This window comes from Betta splendens, chromosome 21, assembly GCF_900634795.4.
Source record: "Betta splendens chromosome 21, fBetSpl5.4, whole genome shotgun sequence".
Lineage (NCBI taxonomy): Eukaryota > Metazoa > Chordata > Actinopteri > Anabantiformes > Osphronemidae > Betta > Betta splendens.
Genome location: NC_040899.1, coordinates 767962 through 788440, shown reverse-complemented (window position 1 = coordinate 788440; position 20479 = coordinate 767962). Strand labels below are relative to the sequence as shown.

General features: G+C 44.1%; 1 protein-coding gene across 4 annotated transcripts in view; it reads right to left on the bottom strand.

The window, feature by feature from the left end:
• The window catches only part of ttn.2 (titin, tandem duplicate 2), a 186214-nt gene that overhangs the window by 49929 nt on the left and 115806 nt on the right, over positions 1–20479 (bottom strand). For all 4 annotated transcript variants that reach the window (XM_055505204.1, XM_055505205.1, XM_055505207.1 and 1 more), the window contains 24 exons: positions 18223–18386; positions 17996–18147; positions 17695–17851; positions 10703–10984; positions 10310–10609; positions 9909–10202; positions 7767–9771; positions 6949–7636; positions 6591–6855; positions 6098–6424; positions 5671–5955; positions 5289–5588; positions 4909–5211; positions 4534–4809; positions 4143–4442; positions 3756–4058; positions 3127–3426; positions 2761–3048; positions 2378–2680; positions 1987–2289; positions 1568–1873; positions 1084–1371; positions 583–870; positions 149–436 (listed from right to left, as the gene is read on the bottom strand). In XM_055505204.1, the coding sequence (XP_055361179.1) occupies positions 149–436; positions 583–870; positions 1084–1371; positions 1568–1873; positions 1987–2289; positions 2378–2680; positions 2761–3048; positions 3127–3426; positions 3756–4058; positions 4143–4442; positions 4534–4809; positions 4909–5211; positions 5289–5588; positions 5671–5955; positions 6098–6424; positions 6591–6855; positions 6949–7636; positions 7767–9771; positions 9909–10202; positions 10310–10609; positions 10703–10984; positions 17695–17851; positions 17996–18147; positions 18223–18386 (8765 nt within the window). The remainder of the gene's footprint in view (positions 1–148; positions 437–582; positions 871–1083; positions 1372–1567; positions 1874–1986; positions 2290–2377; positions 2681–2760; positions 3049–3126; positions 3427–3755; positions 4059–4142; positions 4443–4533; positions 4810–4908; positions 5212–5288; positions 5589–5670; positions 5956–6097; positions 6425–6590; positions 6856–6948; positions 7637–7766; positions 9772–9908; positions 10203–10309; positions 10610–10702; positions 10985–17694; positions 17852–17995; positions 18148–18222; positions 18387–20479) is intronic.

Here is a 20479-nt window from a genome sequence, read left to right as displayed (position 1 = left end):
TAAACAGATGGCACCAAATATGAAATAATAAAACAATGAATGGGGCTTATAGGGATAAACTGTTTGGACTTATGTCTTGATGTTGTTCTGATGTTGTAAGTAATATCTAATCCAAAAACAATAATAACTGATCAGGCTGACTTCTTACCAAACTGGTCCTGGGCAACAACAGTGAGGTCAGTAGGTGGTCCCTCTCCAGACTCATTAAGGGCTTTGGCTCTAAAAAAATACTGCTTGCCCTCAGTCAGCTCACTGATGGTGTGTGAGGTGCTCTTGCTCTTCATGATCTGTTTCCACTTATCTTCACCCTCGCTCTGCTCAAGGATGTAAGCAGTAATGTGGCTTCCACCATCGCTGATGGGCTTTTTCCATCCCAGTGTAATAGAATGTTTGGTGGTCTTCTGGGCTTTGAAGTCTGTCACGGGACCAGGTTGCTCTGAAGAGGAGTGAGTTGTGGGGTCAAAATAAGCATGTTCTAACCTAACCAATAACATTTCCTCTATAATAACCTAAGGCTCTCACAGCTCATCTACTAGTCTGTATGAAAAATCAATTGTGATTAACAAAATAACATGTAGCTACCTGAAGCTCGGACACTTCCAGTCTCGCAACCTTCTCCAATACCGTAAGCATTTTCGGCCAGCACCCTGAAGCAGTAGGGCTGTCCTGCCTCCAAGTTGGTGATGCGGAAGGATGTTTTATGACACTCAGCTGATACACAAGTCCAGGCCTTTCTCTCAGCTAGGCGTTTTTCTACTATGTAGCTCTTGACAGGGCTGCCACCATCAATAAAAGGAGCATCCCAGGTGATCCAAGCATGGCTTTTAGAGGTTTCCTTTACAGTCAGGTTTAATGGCGGGCCAGGTGAATCTGAGGGGGAGAAAACACTGTATCACATTTGCTGTATCACAACTTGACCTTCTTGGCTTCAGACAAAGAACTGACATTCAGTCAAATGTAGCTAGGTTTTTGTCTAATGCCCACATTTTTTTTTTCTGGTAGCAAGCCAAACCCATGCTCATTTCACCAAAATGTGTTGTGAATTTTATTTTTTTCATTGTTACTTTTGACAAATATACTTACCAAGGACCTTTACAATGATGGTGTAGTTCTTTGAGCCACTGCTGTTCTCCAGTGACAAAACATATTTGCCAGCGTCATATCTGTTAATGTCCTCGATGAGGAGTAGTGTGTCCCAGTCTGATGTATTGATCAGCAGACCCTGTCTCTCCTTCAGGTTAGCATCCATCTTTGTCCATGTGACCTTCGGTGCTGGGCGTCCTCTCAGCGGGACATACACCCTCATGGTGACACCAGCTCGAAGAACCAAAGCCTTTCTCAGGTCAGCATCCAGCTCAGCTTCAGGAGCAACTGGAGGAGAAAGGGTACCTTTTACTTCAACTTTCTTATAACAGTGGATAACATTGAGATATAGTGATTTACAGCCAGAGAGTGATCAATGTCTCATTCTCTTAATTAGACTAGTTAGACTAAAGCATTATTGATTTATATAACTTGTATATAGATTATTGTTTATTAAGGTATATTAGACAGATGGATGCTGTACTTAGAATCTCCTTGGGCATGTGGTTTCCAGGGACATCGCTGGGCTCACTGAAGCCAATCTTGTTGACAGCAGTGACTCTGAACTGATACTCTGTGCCATCCAACAAACATGTAACCACAAATTTGGTGGCCTGGAGTTTTTTCGGGACATTGCACTTGGTCCAGTCCTCGGCAGTGGCTATCTTACACTCCACCAGGTATCCAATAATCTCACAGCCCCCATCATATGCAGGTTTGGTCCAGCTAAGACTGATGGAGCTCTTGGTGGAGTCCACCACCTTAGGGAATGCAGGAGGACCTGGAGGATCTGTAGAATTATTGTGGCATATGCATTTTAAAAAATATATATATTTTTTTATATTAGATTTTATAAATATAAAAAATATTTTTAACTTTGAAATAATTGAAATAGACACTCACAGACAGGGTCAACAGCCAGCAACGCTTTGGAAGCATCGCTAGGTTTTCCCAGGCCAGCCTTGTTTATGGCGATGACTCTAAACTCATACTCAGACCCCTCTGTCAACTGTGCTGCCTTGATGGTCCTGTCAATCACAGGTTTGCGGTTGACCTTAGCCCAAGTCAGCTCAGTAGACTCACGTTTCTCCACCATGTAGCCCAGGACTGTAGCCTTGCCATCATTGGCTGGGGCTTTCCAACTGACTGTCATCGAGTCCTTTGTGACGTTGGTGATGACTGGCGGTTCACATGGACCAGGAACATCTGAAGAGAGACAAAGGGACTTGGCAATCTACTACCATTTTCTTAGAGTTAGTATTCGATAACAAATTTTAGTGTGCTTCACATGTACCATATGGGTTCTTGACCATGACAGCGTCAGTCATAATGGGGTCTCCCACACCATACTGGTTCTCTGCACTGACTCTGAACTGGTACTCATGTCCTTCAATGAGTTTCTCTACTGAGCAGTCTGTGACATGTCCATGGATGTTGGAGGTGACCAGTGCCCAGTTTGCTCTGCTGGTCTCACGCTTTTCGATTATGTAGTTGGTGATCTCAGAGCCACCATCAGCAAGTGGGGGCTCCCAGCGCAGCCTAACACGATCTGCAAACACTTTAGTGATTTTCACTGAGGCTGGAGGGCCTGGTTTATCTGAGGGAAAAATGAGAAAGGTCAGGAGCGACATGCAAATGTTTACTTGAACAAAAACAACAGCTGCAGCCTGGACTTACCAAGCACCTTGACCTTCATGGTGGCATACTTTGCGCCATTGATGTTCTCAGCAGTGATGGTATAGTCTCCAGATTCTTTCCTGGTCACTGAGTACAGCTCTAGCAGGTGAAGGTGTTTCTTCTGGGTCATCTTCATTCCTTCAGCAAGGCCCAGAGGCAGTCCATCTTTCTTCCAGTTCACTTTGGGAAGTGGCTTCCCATAAACCTCAGCATCCAGGAAGACATTTTCTCCAGCTTTTACTATAATCAGGTTCTTCATGTTGACACTCAGCTCTACACGAGGAGCAACTAATCAGGGGAAAAAAGCATAATCATCATTATCTATCACCATTTATTTAGTTTATCTTACTTTGTGCTGACTTGTACCATTCTGTGCAATGACAGGGATAGGGTCAGAGAGCTCCGATGGCTGACTGATGTTTATGGCAGTCTTGGCAATGACTCTAAACTGGTACTGTTGGGCCTCCTCCAGGCCCGTCACCACATAGCTCTCAGTTAGGATGTCCATGCAGTTGGCATTGCAGCGCGTCCATTTCTCTTCAGGAAGCTTTATGTATTCTACGTAGTAGCCAGTCAGCTTGCTGCCACCATCATGCTTAGGACGAGTCCATACCAATGACACAGAGTTCTTGGTCACATCCATGGGCTCAGGTTTTCCTGGTGGGTCTAGATGTAAAGAAGCACAATTGTGTGTTTTTTATACACTAGCAAAATGAGGGTGGAAGTTCCATAAACAAAGGTCTTAACCTGGATAAAGTTACTATTGAAAAATCACATTGCTGTTTATGAATGAAAAACTGCATGTATGTCATCTTGTCATTTTATCACTAATATACGGCACCAAGAAAATGTTTTTTCCACATTTTAGGCCTTTTACTAAGAGAAAGGCATTGCATCCAAATATGCTTTTTGTAACTCATAAGTGAATAAAAAATGAATCTAAAATCATAATAATACAAAGTAAATATTGCAATCAATGAAAAATGTTTTCGTACCGACAGCTGTCCTGGCCGTAATGAAATCTGTTTGTTTGCAGGGTTTTCCCTGTCCAGCCTGGTTGAGTGCCGACACTCTGAAGGTGTACTCCAAGCCCTCTATCAGGCCGGTGCATGTATAATTGGTGGTTTTGACAATGGATTCATTGGCTTTCATCCACAAAAGGCTGTTCCTTTCCTTCTTTTCGATGCAGTATCCAGTGATTGGGCTGCCACCGTCACTGCTAGGATGTTCCCATGACACGGTGACAAAGTCCTTGTTGACCTTGTTGATCTGTGGGTTTCTAGGCTCGCTTGGTGGATCTTTGCAAAAAAATGTAATACACATTATCACAGCTAGAATACTTGCTAATAGTAATGGCGCTCAAGGTTCAGTTTGTAACTCACCAAACGGATATCTGGCAGTCATCTTCTCAGAGTAGATGGGTTCCGAGATGCCAAGTCTGTTCTCTGCACGAACACGGAAACAGTACTCTTTGCCAGGAGTCAGTTTGATCATTCTAAAGCTGGTTTTGGTGCAGGAAGTCGAAGCAGTGACCCAGTCGCCCTGACTGATATCGCACTTCTCTACAATGTAGTTAGTAATGTTGCTGCCACCATCCTCCTGTGGAGAGTTCCAGAGCAGTGTACAAGCGTCAATGTCCAGCTCTGTGATTTTAAGAGGAGCTTCAGGTGGTCCAGGGATATCTGCACAAGTACAGAAAGATAAGTCATTGATGACCTAACTAACCATTTGTTTACATCCTGAAGTTTGAACAAAGTCTTTTTTTAAACTGACCCATGATGGTGACTCTAAGAATCTGGTTGATCTTGGCAGTGCTGTTCTCAGCTGATAGGCTGTAGTAGCCACTATCCATTCGTGTCACATTCTTGATGATTAGTGTGCAGGTTGTCAGTGTCTTTACGATGGACAGACGGTCAGACGTCAACACATCCTCATTTCCCTGTTTCCACTTGCAAAATGGAGCAGGTTTACCTGACACAATTGCCTCAATTACCATCTTGGATCCAGCTCTAACAGTTACAATGTCAGGCATGATGATCTTAGGAGCCACTGACAGAAGTAGAAGCACCACAAATTAATTATTACAATAAATACATTTCATACATTTTAGACTAATTTTCTATTGTACTTTAGGTACTTTTTACTCACTTAGCTGCTCCTTGACCTCAAACACTCCTTCTGCCTCTCGGGCTAGACTGACGCCCACTGAGTTTCTGGCTGCCACTCTGAATTTGTACTTCTTTCCTTCCTTTAGACCAACAACTACAATGATCAGGTCTTTAACCACTGAATAAGGTGTCCATTTGTCTTCTGGTGAACCCTCCTCCTGATAGTCTATCACATAACCATTTATTTTGGCTCCTCCATCTCTAAGTGGCTTCAGCCAGCCCAGCGTGGCACTGTTCTTGGTGATCTCTAAGACATCCATCTTCTTTGGAGGGTCTGGTTCGCCTGAATGCAACACACACAGGTGTTATAACAGACAAGGAAACATGCTGAATCTCATACACATTTATTACAACACTTACTTATGGCGTCAACAGCCAGGTAGGACTTCGGTGAGTCCTGAGGAACTCCAATACCATACTTGTTGCAGGCCATGACTCTGAAGTAATACTCAATGCCAGGCGTCAGGTTTGTCACCTTGAAGCTGGTCTTCTTCTGGTCCTCTATACACTTGGTCCAGGTCTTCCTATCCACTTCCCTTTTCTCCACAATGTAATTTAGGATTGGACTGCCACCATCATTCTCTGGTGGTAACCAGGATAGTTGAGCTGTGGTCTTTGTGACATCTGTTGCTTCCAAGCCACCAACAGCACCAGGAGTGTCTGACAAAAATATTTTGAAGAATTACCATTTTATTAACCAAGTTGTTCAGAAACACACTTGAATACAATCTCTGTTCCTTACCTAGGACCTTGACACGGACAAACACAGCTTTCTCTCCAGCTGAATTTGACAGGGTCAGAGCGTATTTCCCTGAATCCTCTCTGGTGCTTTCTGGGATTACCAAGAAAGACATGGTATCCACCTGGTCCACATGACCTCGGCGGACCACGTTGTCTACTCCCAGGCGTTTCCAGGTGATTTTGGGAGCTGGCCTTCCTCTGATAACAGCAAAAAGCCTGATTGGACAGCCAGCTCTGACAGCCAAACCTTTCCTTAGACTGGCATCCAGTTCTATCTCTGGTGACTCTGTTGAGAGAACATTAATGTTACATTGGGAATAACCATGGGATTAAGTCAAAGTCAACTTTATTGTCAGTACCACTTTCATGCGTCAGACATACAGGGTGCCAAAATGTTTTTGTTTGCTGTAGTGACATTTTAACCTTACCTACAATGTCTTTGGGGGAAACAGCTTCCTTAAGGTAGGCATGACGTCCCCAGCCCACCTGGTTTTGTGCAGACACCTTGAACTCATACTCTTGCTTCTCATCCAACTGGCCGATAGTGAACTCTGTTAGTACCAATGGGCCACGAGTGTCAATTCTTGTCCAGCCCTCTGTAGGTTTTTCAGGGTCTGCATCACTTTTCAACCTTAGGTCCAAGCTGTAGCCGATGATGGGGGCACCTCCATCATACACAGGTTTAGACCAGGACAATGTGATAGAGGTCCTGGTGCTATCAGCCACCTTAAGGCCTGCAGGGGGGCCAGGGGGCTCTTCCAGGACAGAAAGGAAAACAAAGGTCACTAAATACATATAGAGACACCAGCAAACGCATGAAAACGCCTGGTAACTGCTAATTTGGGGCTAGTTGTGGGTTTCTAACCTGACCATTAGTATTTAACATTAGAAACAGAGCTATGATAGGAACTCTAAACTCACCAATAGGATCTTTGGCTGCTACAGGTCTGCAGGGTTTGCTGGGCTCTCCCAGGCCAACCTCATTCTCCGCCTTCACCCTAAACTGATACTCATGGTTGGGAATCAAGTTAGTGACCTTCATGCGTCTCTCAGGAATGGGGCTCTTATTGCATGGCACCCATCGCACTGCTCTCTTCTCTTTACGCTCTAGAATGTAACCGGTGATTGACTTTCCTCCATCATTCTCAGGAGGAGCCCAAACCACTGTCATCTCATCTTTGCTAACCTGTGTAAGATATTTATTTAGGTTAGCAACAGTGACACTTGGATTTACAGTTAAAGTAAACACTGAGAAAAAAACTACATTTCATTCACTTGCCTTTGTAACTTCTGGGGCATCAGGAGGTCCAGGTCGGTTAAATTGAGTCTTGACAGTGACTGGCTTACTTTCCATGGCTGGTCCAGTTCCCATCTTGTTTTCAGCTCTTACTCTAAAAATGTACTCGTTGCCCTCCACCAACCGAGTGACACTGCAGTATGGTGTGACCACAGACCCAGAGTATGTGGACCAGACCATTCTCCTAGTTTCACATTTTTCTAGGATGTAACTGTCCACCTCACAACCTCCATCATCCTCTGGAGCGTCCCACACAACTCTGCACTTGTCTGGACCGATGCCAGTGATTCTAAGGTTCCTTACTGGCCCGGGGACATCCAGAACGTTAACACTGGCATATGCAGTGAAGGTGCCAGCCAGGTTTGTGGCACTGATTGTATACTTTCCAGTGTCAGTGCGCTTGGATTTAGTCAGAAGGAACTTTGAGTAGTCTGGGCCAGTCTCACAGCTTATTCTAGGGTTGTCCCCAACAGCCTTATCCTTTGTCCATTTGACCTCAGGTTGTGGCTTTCCTCTCAGTGCAGCCTCGATTCTGACTGATTCACCAGATTTCACTGTTAAAGTTCCAGTCAGCTTCAAGTCAATGACTGGCTTCTGGATCTCCTCCTTTACCAAAATATCTGCCAGTCTTACCCAGGCACTCTCACCTCCTTCATTGACAGTCTGCACCCTGGATAACAAATAATAATAAGTAATTTCTGTTGCATTAGATAATAGTCAAATTTCACATTTAGTCAGAATAGAAAACATAAGTAAGGATAAGTAGGTCATAAGTAAGAAGTAAGTATGTGGTTACCCACCTGAAAGTGTATGTCTGGTTCTCCACACACTTATCAGCCAGGAAGTAGGTGTTGGTTAGATTTCCAGTATTGAGTTTCTTCCATTCTTCAGTATCTTTGGCCTTGCACTCAAGATTGTAAGAAATGTTAGGGCTGCCACCATCATAGTCAGGCTTCCTCCATCTCAGAAAGACATAGTTTTTACCAATGTCAGTGACTCTGAAGTTCTCAGGCTCACCAGGTTTCTCTATGGGGTCAATAGCTAGCACAGGAGACTTAGTCTCCACAGAGGGTCCCGGTCCTAACTTGTTTTCAGCACAAACACGGAAAAGATACTCATGGCCCTCCATCAGCTTAGCCTTGATCTTGCGATTAGTGCAGTTGGAGGAGATCATAGACCACATGCTAATGCTGGGCTCACGGCACTCAACTATATAGTTAGTGATTTCAGATCCACCGTTGTCTTTAGGGGCTTCCCAGTTGATCATGGACGAGTCCCTGGTGACATATGTTGTGTGCAGGTTCTGGCAGTGGCTGGGTCTGTCTAGTACATTAACTGTAATTGTGCAGGAGGCCTCGCCACCCTCATTTGAAGCCTTTATTAGGTATTTGCCATGGTCTGCTCTGGTGGCCTCCTTGATCCTAAGGTGGACCACAGGGAGATTCTGAACAATGGTTACACGTTTGCTCTTTTCCAGAACATTCTCCTCTTTTAGCCAAAGTACTTCAGGGTCAGGACGAGCTTTTATGTAGCCAATGATGTTTATATTGTGCCCAACACGCACAGTTACACGCTCACGGCATGTGGCTTCCATTTCAATCTCTGGAGGGATGAGAATATCCTGGGCAGTCATGGACTCTGGTATTTCTCTAGATTCTCCATCTCCAATCATATTTGAGGCATAGATTCTGAATCTGTAAGTCACACCCTCCTCTAGACCCTTCACTCTGAAGGCACACTGCTTTACAAAGTCATCCAGGTTGACCTTCTTCCATTCATCGGTATCTGTTTTTTTCATTTCCACTGTGTAGCCCAGAATGGGACTGCCACCATCTTTGGTGGGTTTGGTCCAAACCAGGTCAGCAGTGGTCTTACTGTAATCCTTAACTTTGGGGTTAACAGGAGGACTGGGGACAGTGATGGGTCTGCAGGGCTTACAGGGATCAGAGATGGGAGAGGGTCCACTGTAGCCAGCAATATTCTCAGCAAACACTCTGAACTCATACTCACTGCCCTCAAACAGACCCAGGACCCTGTACCTCAGGTCCCTGGTTGGTGTTTTGTTAACACGTATCCACTTTCCTCCCTTGTGTCTGCGCTCAATAATGTAGCCAGCAATCTGACTACCACCGTCAGACAACGGCATTGTCCAGCCTACTGTAACAGCATCCTCAGAGACATCAGAGATCTGTGGCTTACCGGGGGCACTAGGTGCCATGAAACAGTGTTCTGCAACAGTCGGTTTGCTCTCCAGAGCAGCACCAATGCCCATCTTGTTCTCAGCACGAATACGAACCACATACTCTACTCCTTTCTGCAGGCGTGTGATCCTGAGCTGGGTTGCGAGGCTGCCTGAGCTCACACCTCCCCAAGTCTCCTTATTAGACTCCCTTTTCTCTACAATGTAGTTGGAGACAGGGCTTCCACCATCATCCTTTGGAGGACGCCATTCAATCATCATGGAGTCAGGAGTTACTTCTAGGATGTTGACAGGTCCAATGGGGGCAGCAGGAACATCCAGGACAGTAACGTTCAAGCCCACTGTCTTGATCCCAGCTGGGTTCCACACAGTGAGTAGGTACGTGCCAGTGTGATTCCTGGTGCAATCATTAATGTTGAGCACAGTGGAGAAATTATCAGTGTCAATCTTGACATTGCCCTTGGAGATGATCTCTTCGCCTTCAGTGGACCATTTGGCAGTAGGAACAGGAATTCCTCTCATTATAGCTGGCAATCTGATGGTAGTGCCAGCTTTCACAATAATGCCTTCAGTGAGTTTAGCATCCACCTCAACAAATGGAGGCACTGTGGACATGAAGAGGTGTCAGAATGCAGAAATTACCTATGTTTTAGCATTAGATAGCTCATGTGCACAAAATGACAACTAACAAGTGTTAGTAAAGCTCAAATTTGAGAATAATTTGTAATTTCATGCACGTCACCTAGTTTCTCTTGACAGAGGATAGGCACGGTGGTGTCCGGTCTGCTAAGTCCAATGGAATTCTCAGCTCTCACTCTGAAGCGGTAAGTCTTTCCTTCCTCCAGTCCAGTCACATGAGTCTCAGGGATGCTAACTGTCTTCCACTCCTCCCATTCCTTCGCTCCTTCTTCTTGATATTCCACCAGAAAGCCAGTAATCTCGCTTCCACCATTGCGGTCGGGCCAGTTCCAGACCAACCACACCTCTGTTTTGTCAACATCCACATGGTGTAGGTCTTTTGGAGGACCAGGAGGAACTGAAGAAATGGGGAAAGGACAGGGACTCAATGCACTAGATCACAATAATTATCTAGCTTTTGATTGTTTTTTGAACATCAATGATCTCAAGTGTCTTGTTACTCACACAGTGGGTTCATTGCTTTGATTGCCTTTGGCGTCTCCACAAATTCACTTCGTCCATACTGGTTCTCAGCAGCGACTCTAAACGTGTAAGATCTGCCCTCCATCAGATGTTTCAGTGTCATACTACGTTTCTTGGATGTGGAACAGACAGGGACCCACTGAGTGGATGCTGTGTCTTTTTTCTCCACAACAAAGTTAGTGATGCGAGTGCCACCACTGTCCTCTGGGTCCTTCCACGACAAATAGGCTGAGTCACTCCTAATGTCTGACACCCGAAGGTGCTGGATTGGACCAGGTTTGTCTAAAGAAAATGCAAGTAATGTCATAAAAATGTTGATATTTTCTTTTCATTAATGACCTGAACAAATTGGCACACAATCACTGGTGCACTTACCAAGCACCAGCACAGTGCAGGTGACAGTCTTTGATCCAGCTGGGTTCTCCACAGTTAGGGTGTAGTCACCACAGTCACCCCGGGTACAGAACCTCATCTCCAGCTGGGTTCCTGTCTGGTTGGTCTCAATGTCGGCCCTGGTGGGCACCTCAGCGTCATTTTTCTTCCAGGTGACCGTAGGGAAAGGGACACCTTTAATGGCGGCAGCCAGAGTGATGTGGGTTCCAGCCTTTGCTTTAATCTCTCGGGTCATGCCGGCATCTAGAATCAGTTCTGGGGGTTCTAAGAGGGAAACAAAGGTGAAGAGAAAGTGCATGAGAGACATTCAAACGGGAATTAGTCATTAACACCAAAATCCGACACAGACTGCAGTGGGTGGTCTGGTCAGCAGAAAAAATCACTGGGACTGAGCTTCCATCCATTAGGCATCTGTACCAGGCTTTTTCTTATCCAACACAATCGTCATGTGAATACTGAACATTCTTACACAAACACCTAATCTCTTGTGCCCTGACATACAGTGGCAGCCGTTAAAAGTGTCTACCCCCACCGTGCTTTGCTTCCGAGTCTGCCGAGTCAGCGCCTTGTATGCACTGCGGGAAGAGTGTGTTACGTCCTTTTGGCCTGTAGGTGGCGAATGACTCCCACTTTTGGTCCTAAAACATCGTAGTTGTTATATAGACTCTTGTAGAAGGGCCACTTTTCAAATCTTAGCTGGCCTAGTGGTTAAGATGGGTGTCTGTAAAGTTTTTCATCCCTGGTTCGAGTCTCAGCGGGAGCACTCCTTCAATTTTAATTATTGGAAAAACAGCGTCTCATTATTATTATTTGACCCACAAGATAACATTGTTGTAATATTTAGTGCATGGATCCCCCAGACTACGAACCGCTGGTCGCCTGTGGCGGACAATTATAGTATTTAGTATAGTTATGTACGTAAGTAAGGTATGGCAAATTACGGCAGTTTAAAACCAAAAATAAGAAGCTGAACGGTGCGCCCTCCCTTGTGCAGCGTTCAATTTGTGGCAGACTCGCTACTGTAACCCTGACTTCGGGCTGTTGGTACGGGCTACAATTTTCTTTCCGTGGTATTCTTCTTTAATGCACCACACGGCAAGACAGTATAGCACATGTACACTTTTTTCTTTACGCCGCTCTTACACAACGCGCATCACCTCTTTCCTGTCCCCCGTAAACAAGTGCAGGTAGGAACTAATGTTAATCCCAAAGAAAATCACAGTAAATGCCACGTTTCCCAAACATAAAATGAAAAAAATAAAAAGGAATACTAACTAAGGTTACACTACTACAATTTAAAAAAGTGAATAAGGATGATCTAGACAAGGGGTCGGCCACCGGCAACACCCACATTTTCAATGAAAAACAAAACACTGGGAGCTGCGGAGGGCGGCAATATTATATTATTTGAGAACATTCAACATTTGTTTTTTAATCCAAAGAAGACATAAAAGTCAGGGCCCAGAGGTTTAACATTTTATATTTTATTGACAGAAGATCATAGCAATTAACAGCATACCTATTCAGTCCTTGTTCTCTTTTATGTGGAATACGGCTTGTAAAACTATAAAAACTGTTCAGATCGTTTACAGACGATAAAACATTGTCAAGGCATCGACAAGGACAGCTAACTCGCTTTTCCCTGCTTCAAACAGCTGCTGTAGCTGAGAGAAACCCGTGCGGCATCACCGGTCAATCTGGAAACGTATTCATTGGTTCGGACGCTTTAAGGTGTGTGAAGACACAGGGAGGGGGGAGGAGACGGCAGCAGCGACTAAAGAGCGACTCAAGAGTGACTGAATAGAGTTGATGTCTTCCCCGCTCACAGGCGCATTCATTTGATAATGCACGTACCTTGGCTGACAGTTCAGTTGAAAAACACACTGAATCTTTATCAAACCGTCCCTGAATAACATCTATGAACTGCAGTTTCTTCCTTGATTATCCAGGATTATTATGGAAGAAGCGCAAATCATTGCCAGTCCAAATCGTGCAATTAATACTGTGATTACAATAAAGGTAGTAAATAATAATGATATTATTTTCAATTTAAAATGCACTGCATATTTTAAACGAATGTCGAAGAAATAAATTAGACCAGAAAGCTACGATAAATATCTACATTTATTTTTGCAGAGTAAACGTATGTAGAACAAACTATTGCTGCATTAATGAGTCTCAGACCTGCAGCTGATCACACCGCCCGATGCTGCCCAGTCTCCCACGGAGCTTTGTCCCGGAGCGGAAGTATTTCTCACCTGCTGATCGAGTAGTAGCAACACATTAGCATGTCTAGGTGCCTCTACGGAGGAGGGGGGAGGGGTGTGAAGTTTGCCTTTGCGACTGTGAGCAATCATTAAACAAACAAAAGCTTGGTCGAACTCAGATCCAAGTCATCTGAGTACGAAACACATCACATATGATTCGATCTGGTGTTTCATTCGAGCGGCAGTCTCGAGCTCTCTGCTAAGACTGCTGCTCATCCACGGATGAGCTTTGATTAAAAATTAAAAGCAGAGGTTTTTTGTTTTTCGTTTTTCTCTAAACAAATAAACAGTTTTAAATCCAATTCCGTGTGTTTTTGTTAAAATATTTTTGCTCGGTTTATTGGTTTGTAAGGTGGTAAAGTTTGTAATGTGTGTTACAGATAGAAATGAACAGTCGGACCTCAGTTACACTGTAGTGCATTGGCTTCTAATCAACGCTGCGCCACTTGGTGGTTAAAACGAGACTAGCGTCCTGACTTTTTCCGGCCGGCTGCAGGAGTAAAAATCTTCAGTCAGCAACGCACCCGCTGCACCGTGGCGACGCAACGGAACTGCAGTGAAAACGCTGTGAAAAAGTTTAAAACATCTGCTGTTCCATTTGACTGACTAATAGTTTGTGATATGTGTTTGTCTTTTACACCCGGACTCTGGCTCCTTCCTATCTGACTCCCCACCGGACCCAAGGCTGTAAAACCGAATGCATCTTGTCTTCGAAGCTTGGTGTTCTTTCCTTTGGATAACAAGACATGACGATGCAGAAGTGAGAATGTTTGCATTTTCACTCACAGCGAGATATGGTGGCAAATTAACAATTCTGTTGGTGCAGAGAGACATTCCACCAGAGCCAGAGAAAGTGGTTAAAAGGCAGAAGCAACTTGAGGATCGTGGGCTCTTTGCATCACACCTTCGTGGTGTGTGCACTGATCTCCCAGCTGGTTTTTGGTTTTTTGATGTGCACGATCAACATCTATGCTTTTGATTTGCTTTCCCATTATTTTTATATTCCTTTTTTTATAATAAATCTCACAAAAGACAACTCTCCCATCTGCCTCTTTATGGGAAATTTCCACCACAGTCTTGGCATCACGAACCGGATTCGCTGCAGGTCGTCTGGACGGTGTGTGACTAGGGTCGCTCAGCCTCCAAACCTCTACAGACATCACCCGTCTGGATTGCCTGACGAGGTCCACAAACTCAAATTCAAACTCAAATCTTAACTTGGCTCGGGCCGGTGAGAGAGATTTCTTTGTGTTGATTGATTTGATTTGGAAAAAAAACAAAAAACAAATGATTGGAACTAAATTTTTAATTTGGCTGAAACATTTCAATTGGTTGAAAAAAAACACTAACACTAAATTTGATTAGGAAAATTAATTAGATCGAAAAAATAATAATCCCAATAATACATGTTCCTAATTAGGTCAAAGTCTGCTCTGGCTGGTGAGATGGTGGTTTCTAAGGGTTGGCTCGTGGAACCGAGTTTTCGTCTGTACTGAGGATACAGACATGTTTTTTTGATCTGTGCGTGGTCCACACGTGGGGGACTGAGTATAAAAGACGGCTTCTGAAAGATGGAGCGCGTTCGCAGAGTGAAGTATTTTCAAGATACGAGGGACCCGGGCCTAGAGGGGCCTAACGTTGGGGAAATACTTTGGGAAAGGCTCTGTCACCAGATCAGGTGGGTTCCCTTTTTACTGAGACGTCCGATAAAAAGGCATTTTGGGAAGGTTCCGGCCGGAACACACAAAAAATCTAAGGCAGGAAACCGCCGGACTCTGAAAGACGGGTTCGGGGCAATTTGAGTCTTCACCACCAGACAGGACCATTGCAAAATTAAAGGTAATTAAAGTAAAAAGTAAATATGGTTATTAGTGCGTTTCATGTTTCCAAGAGTGGGAAACTGGTTATGGGTTCAAAAGAAGAATCGCTTAGTGTAAAAGGACAAACGCACCTTGAAAGAAAAATTTGAGACAAAAGAAAAGATCTGAAAAAGCAAAACTATTGAAACTAAACCCCTGAAAGAAAGAGAGAGATGAGAGTAACAGGGAAAAAAAGGAGATAATAACTCTGGGGAAGAATTGTTTGCACTCTGCCACACACACACACACACACACACACACACACACACACACACACACACACACACACACACACACACACACACACACACACACACACACACACACATATCATGTCAAGAGCAAATGCTCCCATTGTTTCTGCTCTCTATTCTAATGCAGAACTGAGCGCGATGAGGGTAAATCCGGATCTGGACTCCTTTCCCACCATCAGCAGAAGAACCGAAGGAGAAGAAGCGCCAACCAACAACCAGAACAGGGTGGAAGCTCTGATACCACAGCAGCAGGAGGACACAGACCACAGCATGGACTGACTCCCACAACGTCTGCAGCCATCACGTTCTGGGCTCATCAGATGAACCAGCTACTAAAAACGCTGCACCAGCATGAAAGGACTGTGTCTGAAGCTTCAGAGGCCGTGAAACTGTCATACAAGCATGTGTGTCTGACACAGACACCTGCTTATGACAGCATAGGAATTAGCAAAGGAAAACAAGGACAGAGCAACAGCAGAGAAGACGTGCTCTGACACAGACACTGGTTGAAACAACAGGAGCCTCTCCTGTTGTTTCAAGACTCTGGCAGATGAATAGTTCTACCTGTAGCCACTGAGTCTGGTTTGGGCCTGATGACAAGCCGCCCAAACACTTTTTCCCCACAATTCAGATTTCCCAACAGGTGAAAACAGTCGACAGGACCATTACACACCATCCAACCAGGGCACTGGGCGAACATTAAGGAGTTCAGGAGGAAGCACTGGGACTCCACGGTGGCGAAGCCCCTTCTAGGTCTTTCTGACGACCCACACGGCTGTAGCGATCGCAGAAAGAGTGACTTAGATCCACTCCATCCAGGAAGGTTCCGGATCCGACAGATGACCCTCCATCCACATCCCACGGAGAAAACCACCACTAAAGAAAAGAACTGTGAAGGACGACCCTCGCTGTGCTCACACACGCACTGAGGCGAGGCTGCGTTGACCGTTCAGCTAAAGGCGTGAGCCAAGCGCCGCCTGAAGCTGCGCCGGTGAATCACACTGTCAGACCCATACATCTACACACACGCTCCTGAGAAAACACACACACACGGGCAGCCTTGAGTTGCCGACGCTGGACGACGTGTAGACTCTTCACATCACGGGAGTGACAGTGACTCAGACGGCATTGGGACAAACCTGGTGGTGATAACGAATCCTAAGTGTCTCAGATCAGCTGACCCAAACCTGAAGGACTCCAACGAACTGTCAATGCGTCAACACACAGGTTGGAAACGATCTAACGCTACTGTTTAACAGAACAAAGCAGATTGTTATGAGACATCAATTGTAACCATGCTGTGTTAGACTTCATTTTATGTTACTTTGATTATTGCCTTGATCATACGATGTTTCCATATAACTTTACACACTATTTTTGAATGAAAACATTTCACAACAACACTGAGTTCAAATATCCTGAAGTTGATTTAGTGTTTGATCTGCTCACGATAACTTTACGCACTACTACAATTAGCTTTTATCCTTCATCTACAGATGATAGAGGTCATAAGACAACACAAGCAACAATACACCTCATCGTTCTGGGTAATCTCTGATTCTCCTATTCATTTTAGACCCAAATCTACAATTAAAGATCCAAAAGCATGAAAACTATCTTAAGATTATATAAAAGAGGACCCCACTGGAAACTTATGGCTAACATACATTAAATGTCTTTATTACAATCGATGGCATTTCATTAATGTTACACACGAAGACTACGACTAAAACAGCTCCAAACCTTTTATCCCAAAGTTATTGCATTTTATGTGAAGTTGTATTTTTGAATCTTGATGAGTTAATACACTCACTGTTTCATTTGTAAGGACCATTATTACTACAGAATGCAATGTTTGACAATTTTTTTTCTATTAGTGTTTGATTAATGTTTAATCAAAAGGGGGGGTGTAATGGAAAAATTGTGCCTTTGTGCTTTTTCTTATCCAAGACAGTCGTCAGGTGCTGGTTAGGTGCAACACTGAACATTCTTACACAAACAACTAATCTCTTGTGCCCTGTCGTACATCAAGTTTAAACATCTGATGTTCCATTTGACTGACTAATAGTTTACGATATATGTTTGTCTTTTACACCCGGACTCTGGCTCCATCCTATCTGACTCGCCACCAGACCCAAGGCTGTAAAACCTAATGCATCTCTCTTCGAAGTTTGGTGTTCCTTCCTTTGGATAACAAGACACGATAATGCACAATGAGATAAGGAGGCACAAACAATTCTATTGGTGCTGAGAGACATTCCACTTTCCACTCCAGAGAAAGGGGTTAAAAGGCAGAAACAACCTGAGGATCGTGGGCTCTTTGCATCGCACCTTCTTGGTGTATGCACTGATCTCCCAGCTGGTTTTTGGTTTGTTGATGTGCACAATCACCATCCATGCTTTTATTTTGCGCCACAGTTTTTTATTGTTTATTATTTGTTTTTAAAACTATATTTAAAATTGTATATAATTGTGTTTTTCAGTCAGACCACATAAAATTCCTTGGCTGTCCTGTGCAAACATGGCCATTAAAGCTTATTCTGATTCTGATCATATTTGTAAACAAAGTAATTCACAGTAACACAACAACTCACCGAATCTGTCCTGCACTTTGATTGGTTCCTTCACATAAGCTGGGTCAGACTCCCCAGCAGCGTTGACAGCCACAACTTTAAAGCGGTACAGAGTATCTTCTGTTAAACCGATCACTTTAAATCTGGGCTCCTGGCAGGAGTCTGGAGTTTGGTTCACCTAAAGGCAGCAGATGATAAGTTGACTACCACAAGTCACTTAGCGATTAAGAGGATACAGCAAATTTCACATGGCCATTTAAACCAAACAAACATGACAATAATGTGATGATTGAGTGTCATTGTAGCTGGAAAACTGACTCACCTTTTGCCACTCCTCTTCTCCAGCCTTTTGGAGCTCCAGGAGGTATCCAAAGATCTTTCCTCTGCCGGTGTCAGCAGGGGGCTCCCAGGACAGGGTCACTGACTCCTTGGTGAAGTCAATGGCTTTAAGATTCACAGGTGTCCCTGGTTTCACTGTGACAACACAAAATGTTCTTGAAGCTAGTTGCATAAACAGAATTGTTAATATAAGCAGAAAGCTGAAATTACCAATTGGATCTTTGGCAAAGACTGGTTTAGATGGTAGACTTGGGTCTCCAGCTCCCACCTCATTCTCGGCACTAACTCTAAACTCGTACTCGCAACCTTGCAGCAGCTCTGTCACCCAGTACTCCACCTTTGGATGGATTTTTTCTGTGTTGCACTGAATCCACCTGGAGGCAGAAAAATTATTTGTTAACAAGTGAAGCACTTAGTATCCAGTTTTGCCATTTCACGTTTTATGTTTCATATGTTTGGATAGGTCAAACTTTGTTGATCCCACAACGGGGCAATTGAATTGGCAGCTACTCTGGCAGCGCCGTCCGACAATGGAAGCAAGTTGCAATACAATACAATGAAGAAAAACACACACACAGTACATGTGAAAAACCTTGATGCAAGGTTTTCATGAACACATCAGGAAGAAGGTTGGAGAGCAGACGTGAGACTGTAAGGGGGTGGGAGTGTATCTGCATCAGTATATTGAAATTTCTATGGATGTAGGACCGAGGCTGGCCAATGTTTAGAGATCAGTCCAACAGTTAGCCTTGTAGGGAGACACAATAAGGGAAAATAAATAGAAGCACAGCTGCTGAGCTACATTGGACCCTGGAAGGGAGAGGGATGGGGAGAAGGGACAGATTAATACAGCGAATGTAATAAACTAGCGAATGTAAAATTTTTTCAATCCATCACTAATTTGTTCAGATCAGTAGTCCAATTGGTCAGGACTCAGGGCTCTGTCTATGCCCACTAGATCTCCTCAAGCCTGGCAGACAAGGCGGTCACTATTTTCACTAAGTGTTCAGTCTGTCTGTAGATTTTACCCATCTGTCTTCTTTCCTACTCAGAACGGGGTGAAATATTACTGGTCAGTCCGTCAATCCGGGCATCCGAACGAGCTGAGGAGTTACTGATTAGTCCAATCTTTCGAAAAAGTAGAGCACCACCAAATTCAATCATGTGTGGCCCTGGTATCAAAGTCCAAAATACCACTAGATCCTCTACATCCTCAATGGACAGTGGCTCCAGGCAAATGAAACACCAGGACTCCCAAACATCCCGCACATAGCCAGAAGCTGCAGTCGTAGCACTTAAAAGTGTCAGCCTTTACAGCAATCTGTTTGCATTTTCAGCGCGGTATCACCGGGTTTTTAGCGCGTTGGAGCTGTGTTACGTCTATTTGGCCTATAGGTGGCGATCAGCCCCCACACTGGCCTTTATGACGCTGTCCTATACTTATGTTATATAGGCCCATGTAGAGCCTTATTCACGCCTCCGTGGTGTAATGGTTTGTTTATTGTTTACCAGCCTTGATGTGTCAATTTTTTACCCGGGTTCGAATCCCGGTGGAAGCAGGAGTTGTAATTACTGAACATTTTTATATTTTGGCATACAAGAAAATAACAAATGATTAATAGGGCTGGCTGCCTGTGTTATTTAGCAGAGCTAGAGCCATGTTACCAAGAGGTTCACCAGCCGCTTTCGGCAGTGAGTCATAGACGAACGTTGTTCTGCCCGCTTTCATGTAAACACGGAACTCTTCAGTTTTTTCAAATGTAGATTTTGTTAATTTCGTTATTCATATACAACAACATGCAAACGCTAAAAATTACTGAAAAGATGACAGTACACCCATCAAGTTTGGGTGAACAGAAAACGCTTGAAAGCGTTTCCGTTTTACATTCCGTTTATTTCGTTATTACTACTTTCACCTGTACCACAAAGTCATTGCAAAGTTACAGCCATGTTCCTACAAAGTTAACCAGCTGTTTATTTCGTTATTCCCTCTTTCATGTCCGTCTGTTGAATGAAATGGGGCGTGGCCATCCACGTCCCAGAGCAGGGACACTGAGGGAAGGGGAAACACGCATCAACACGCAGGACAAAGATCTGCGTTTCTCTGCTGCTACAGCCTCGGCTGCGTTGGGTTGTTAGTCTCCCTTTCACCTGTACCATATGAAATGTGTTCCTACGAAGTTGATCAGCCGCTTTCAGAATCAGAATCGTTTTTATTCCCCAGGTTTGAACAGGGCAAACATTATTTTTATTTACAAAAAAGAATCCCATACGGTTTGCACTGTAACGTCACCAAAAATTACGAAAAAACGACAGTACAGTTTTAATAAATGTGCAATAAAAATATAAACAGAAAACGCTTGAAAGCGTTTCCGTTTTATATTCCGTTTATTTCGTTATTTTCCCTTTCACCTGTACCAAATAAAGTCATTGCAGAGCTACAGCCATGTTCCCAAGAGGTTCACCA